At 66.4% G+C, this 5,587-nt stretch overlaps 1 protein-coding gene across 5 annotated transcripts in view; it reads right to left on the bottom strand.

Moving 5' to 3' along the window:
• The window catches only part of TRANK1 (tetratricopeptide repeat and ankyrin repeat containing 1), a 58,015-nt gene that overhangs the window by 27,162 nt on the left and 25,266 nt on the right, over positions 1-5,587 (bottom strand). For all 5 annotated transcript variants that reach the window (XM_027835829.1, XM_027835828.1, XM_027835830.1 and 2 more), the window contains 4 exons: positions 5,212-5,409; positions 4,278-4,532; positions 3,653-3,835; positions 121-3,069 (listed from right to left, as the gene is read on the bottom strand). In XM_027835829.1, coding sequence (XP_027691630.1) covers positions 121-3,069; positions 3,653-3,835; positions 4,278-4,532; positions 5,212-5,409 — 3,585 coding nt within the window. The remainder of the gene's footprint in view (positions 1-120; positions 3,070-3,652; positions 3,836-4,277; positions 4,533-5,211; positions 5,410-5,587) is intronic.

Raw genomic sequence — 5,587 nt, 5'->3', positions numbered from 1 at the left:
GCGTCAGTGCGCGCGTGACCGTGCATGTGAAAATACACGTGCGCGCATCTCCCCGGGCGTGTCTGGGTGTGCGTGTGACTGCGTCAGTGCGCGCGGGCCCACGCGCCCGCGCCCTCGCACCTGAGTGGGAGCGGTAGTTCTGGTAGAGCTGGTAGATGCGCTTGGGCTTGCGCACGGGGCAGCGCTTCTGGTCCACACAGCTCTTGCTGGCGTAGTGGAAGAGCGAGCGCAGGTCGCTGAAGCGGAAGGCCACGCCTTTCATGATGCTCTGCGCCGTGTCGCCCGTGAGGAACATGGCGTTGGGGTCGTTGATGCAGAGCATCAGCAGGGTCAGCTCGGCCTGTGTGAAGTCCTGGATCTCGTCGCCGTAGAGCTCGTGGATGGACCAGGGGAGCACGCGCAGCTTGGAGAGACGCTGAGACAGGTTGTAGAGGACATCCTCCTCGTCGAAATAGCCCTGCTGCGAGCGGATGCGCTGGTAGAGGCAGAAGAGCGCGTAGATCTCGCCGCGGTCTTCCTTGAAGTTGGGCGAGCGCTTGCGGCCCAGCTTCTGGTAGGCCTCCTCGGTCAGCCTGCCCTGCGGGCAGCTCAGCGCCTCGAAGGAGCCCTTTAGGAAGGACTTGATCTCCTTCCACACCAGCGCCGGGTTGTACGGCGTCTTGCCCTTCACCATCTTGGACCACATCTCGTTGGCGAAGACCTCGTAGGTGACGAAGACGCGGGGGTCGGTCTCGCCACCGCACGCCTCCGAGGCCTTGTCCTCCTCGCCGTAGTCGCCGTCGCCATCGCCGGCCTCGTCCTCCTCCTGCCAGTTGGGGATGGCGGCCTCCTCGTGCGCCGACCAGCCCAGGATGTTGCGCTTCAGGCTGCCATCCTCGTTCCGCAGGAAGAAGGGGTTGGGCAGGGAGGCGTCCAGCAGCAGCAACAGCTGCCGCGAGGTCACGAACAGCGGGAAGCTTTCATCCCTGACGTCCTGCAGTCGGTGGACAGTGGGCTCCAGCGGCCGGAAGTGGCTGGTGGCCTTGCTGGACCTGGTCAGCTCCACAAAGTTCCTCTGCACCTCCTGGCACAGGACGTGGTTCTTGGTGACGAAGACCTGCCGCAGGTGCTCCAGCGGCACGGCCCGCGCGGGCTCGGCCGCCTCATCCGCGGGCTCGGCCGGGTCGGGGTCGGGGCCGCCGGACGCCGACTCGTCCTCGGGGTCCTCATCGACACCGTCCGCGGTCTCGGGCTCCGGGGGCCCCCCGTCCTCCTCGTCCTCGTCCTCGTCGGCATCGGCATCCCCGGCGGCCTCCGCCGCCGCCGCCTCCTCCTCCTCCTCGGCCGCCTGGCCCGCCCGCTGCCGCCACACGTGCCTGGCCAGCAGCGGGCCGCCCGCCCGGTCCGCCCTGTCCCAGTAGGAGTGGAACCGCTTCCAGAGGCGGTAGAGGCAGCACGTGGTCTTGCCGGTGCCGCTGCGGCCGATGAGGATGATAGGCTCCGGGGGCCGCGGATTGAGGTTGATGACGGCGTACTCCAGCTCGCCCACCCGGAAGGGGTACTCGGCAGGTGCCGCGGAGTCACTGATGATGTTGAGCGCCATGCTGGTGCTGAAGCTGTGGAACTTCATGATGTTGTACTCGGTGGCCACGGCGCTGGCAGGCGGGAAGTACTCGGGCACCGTGCGCTCGCGGCCCCCGCCGTCCGCCGCGTCCTTGTCCTCCACGTAGCAGCGCGGGATGCGCTTCTGGACCTTGAGGCCCGAGGAGAGCCGGCCCGTGTGGATGCCCTTCAGCTTCTTGCGCAGGATGCAGGACAGGCCGCGGTTGTAGGCCGCGCAGACAGCCCTGATGGCGTCGTTCAGCTTGCAGTGGTCCAGCACCACGTCCCAGATGCGGATGATTTCCGTGTAGACGCCGCCCGACTTCTCCAGGGGGTGCGCGGCCTGCGCCGTGGCGATGATCTTCTCGGGGTTCTCACTGCAGCGCGGCGAGAAGTCGATGGCCAGCTCCCAGAGCATGCGGGCCCCCTTGTCCAGCTTGGCCTCGTAGAGCTGGATGTCGCCGTGCAGGTGCCGCAGCCGCTTCTGCAGGCCCTGCGTCCACTCGCCGTTGCCCAGGTGCTGGATGGCCAGCACGATCTTCTTCTTGAGCACCCGCGTCACGGCCTTGCTCGCCAGCTTCTTCAGCATCTCCGACGTGCACTCGATCTCCCAGGTCATGTTGTCAAAGTCCGGCAGGTAGCCCTCTGGCGGCTGCGCGGGGGCATCCACCTCCTCCTCCGCGCCCCCGCCCCGCCGCTCCTCCTCCCCGTCCGCTGGGGGTGGCGGGGGCTCCGGCCGTGGCGGGGGCCGGGCGTCCCCGGCTTCCGGCTTGGGCAGGGGAGGAGGTTCCTCGCCGGGCGTCTCGCTCCCGCTGTCTTCCGGCGCCACGCGGTCCTCGCGGCTCCCTTCACCCGTGGCCGCCGTCGGGGTGGGCTTGGCGGACAGAGGCGCGTCCTCGGGGCCCAGGGGGCCCAGCTCCATCTGCTGGATCAGGGCGAGGATGGCCTGCACCAGACTGTCCCGCAGAGCGAAGGGCTTGCCGCCCTCGGCTCCCGGCCGCCCGGCGCCTGGAGCCCCGCCCTTGGCCCGGCCGTCGGGGGCCCGCCCCTCGCCCCGCGGAGCCCCCGGGGACGTGTTCCCCGGCGGCGCGAGCCGCGGGGCGGACGGGGCTGCGTTCTTCCGCTGCTGCGTGGGGCTGGCGGGCGGCGTCTTGAGGAGGCGTGGAGGGTGCGAGGAGATCGAGTCCGGCCGGACCTTCTTGCGGTTCTCCATCACGGCCTTCTTCCAGGTCAGCAGCAGAGAGTCGTTCTTCTTGACGCGGTGCCGGACGTCTTTGCCCTCCTTGTTCTTGAGGGTGAAGTCGATGTCAAAGCCGGCCAGCAAGTCCATCACCTTCCTGACGCGCCTCAGCATCCCCTTCTGGAAGATGACGTGCATCACCGTGTTCCCGTTGGCGTCCTGCGCGTTGGGGTTCAGGAAGGAGAAATCTGACGGGCTGGAGCTGTACAGGTCCAGCAGGTGACTCAGGAAAGTGAAGCCAATGTCCGCTGCGGGCGAGAACAGGCAAGAGCCACATGAGTCTGGGGGCCGGGGCCAAGCAAGGGAGGCCTCTCTGGGGCCCCTCGCTGCTGGCCCCCCGAGACCAAGCCCTGCTCGCTGGGGGACTGGGGGACGGGACGGGGGATGGGGGGACGGGGGACGGGAAGATGACTCGTCTAAGGATGGCTTTCGGTGACCAAGCCCTGCTCACTGGGGGGCCAGGGGACGGGACAGGGGACGGGAAGATGACTCGTCTGAGGACAGCCTTCGGTGCCTGAGCCCTGCTCACTAGGGGGCTGGGGGACAGGCCGGGGGACGGGCCGGGGAACAGGAAGCTGACTTGTCTGAGGACAACCTTCGGTGACTGAGCCCTGCTCACTGTGGGGCCGGGGGACAGGACGGGGAACGGGAAGATGACTTGTCTGAGGACGGCCTCTCAGGGCAAGGCCGAAAGCCTCCCCTGTGTTCTGAAGGCCCAAGGAAAGCGCCCCACCCTGCTCTACACTTGCCAGTCAATCCATGGACAAAGGAGAAGGGTAAAGGCTGCTTCTGCGCCGCACAGCCCGCGCCCTCCAGGAGGAGCCGCCATACCTCGCTTATCCAAGTAAATGAACAGCGCCACGTGGAGAGGCATGTCCCCTTCTGTGAGGGTCATGCCCCGGGGGTCCGCGCCCTTGGTCAACAACAGGAAGGCCAGCTGATAATCCCCACTTTTCAAGCACATCGTGAGTGGTCTTTCATGGTCTTGGTTCCTGTTCAGCCCCTCTGTAGGGGCTGGAGAACAGAGGAGCCTGAATTGTTGACCCCTTGGGGGGATGGAGGCGCTGCTGCTGAAGCCCTGGGCCCCCAACCCACAGGATACAGCCAAGAACCAGGCAGCAGAGAAGGAAAAGGGCTGGGGGCTTGAGGTGGGACACTGTAGAAGCAAGCCTGTAGGCTCTGTCCCTCAAGGTCCTCCATCCTCCTCCTCCTCCCTGCATGTGGGGAAGGAAAGGGCCACAGCTGGGAGGGGAGGGGGAGGGGAAGGGGCCCCCGCTGGCAGGGCAGGGGGAGGGAGGGGAAGGGGCCCCCGCTGGCAGGGCAGGGGGAGGGAGGGGAAGGGGCCCCCGCTGGCAGACTGGGCAGGGAGTAGGAGGGGAAGGGGCCCCAGCTGGCTGGACAAGGGGCGGGAGGGGAAGGGGCCAGCCCACGCCAGCCCACTCCCGCCGCCACTCACCACCACAGTCGATCAGACAGCCCAGGAGGTAAATGCGGCGCCGGTCCCAGTGGCTGAGGTGCTGGATCACAGTGCGGATGTCCAGGTCGGAGAAGTTGCAGTTCTTAATGAGGCCGTCGGCCACAGACGACTCGTCGTTGGCCTTGCCGGTGAGCAGCAGCAGGACCTCGTGCCACTTCTGCTTCTCCAGCAGCAGCCGGATGAAGGCGCTGGCGCACACGTGGTTGAACTCACAAACGACGTGAGGGGGGAGGACTGCAGAAGCAGAGGAGGGCGTGACTGGTCCAGGGTCACCCCAACAGCCTGCGGCCAGCAGCAGCATCTGCTGAGCGGGGCTCACCCAGGGGGCCGCCGGGGGCAGAGAAGACCCCAGCTTTCCCCACAATTCTCTTCCACAATGCCCCGAACCCAGACTCCTGAGAGAAGAGTCTCAGGATAGCCTCCTGCTGGCTTCTCCAGCCACGGTGACCCACAGACCAGTGCCCAGGCAAAAAGCCAGGGTGCCCCTCCTGTGACTCTCCAGAACAGATGGCGTGGAACAGGAGAGGTGGCCAGGTCAGCAGCAGCTGAGGTCTAGCCCCGAATCGGGGGGGGGGGTCTGTCCCACCCAGGGAGTCTTATCACAGAGGTGGGGCCCCCCTGGCCCCACCGTGGCCCTGACCTCGCTCCCCTGGGGGCTCAGCCAGGCCCCCTTCCCGCCACAAGGTCACGTTCCAGGGCACTCCCTTCCACCCACCTGCGCTCCGGGCCTATTTCTGTCTCCAAGGAGACCCTCTGGAACCTCCCAGATTTCTTTCCTCTTCCTCTCATGAAACTTGGGAGGCAGGGGAGGGCACGGGGGGATGGGGAGAGAGAGGTTCCTGCATGCTACCCCAGGTACCAAATCTATGGGAGGATGGCCCGAGGCTCCAAGGGGCCCCTGGCCGGCTCTCACCCTGGATAGTGGACAGAAGGTGCAGGAACCTCTGGACCACCTCGTGCTTCAGCAGCCCCTTCTGCTGGGACCAGTTCTCCGTACACAGGTACTGGATGAAGGGTTCCAGGATGTCCAGAAAGGCGTGGCTCTCGCGCAGAGAGGCATCGCTCACGTTCTGCCCTGTAACACACTGGTGACATCGCGGGTTTCCCACACCTGGCAAAGGTGAGGAGGGAGAAGTGATAAATGCAGGCTGGCCCCCCCTCCCCTCCCCTGCGCCCCCTAGACAGAGGAACCTCAAACCTTGTTGTTTACAGAGCCCCCCCATGACCCCCCCAGGAGAAACAGAAGGGCTTCAAACCTTGTTAATTACAGAGCCCCCCATGACCCCCCC

This window comes from Vombatus ursinus, unplaced genomic scaffold (genome assembly GCF_900497805.2).
Source record: "Vombatus ursinus unplaced genomic scaffold, bare-nosed wombat genome assembly UNPS02014817.1, whole genome shotgun sequence".
NCBI lineage: Eukaryota > Metazoa > Chordata > Mammalia > Diprotodontia > Vombatidae > Vombatus > Vombatus ursinus.
This window is presented reverse-complemented; position numbering and strand designations above follow the sequence as displayed.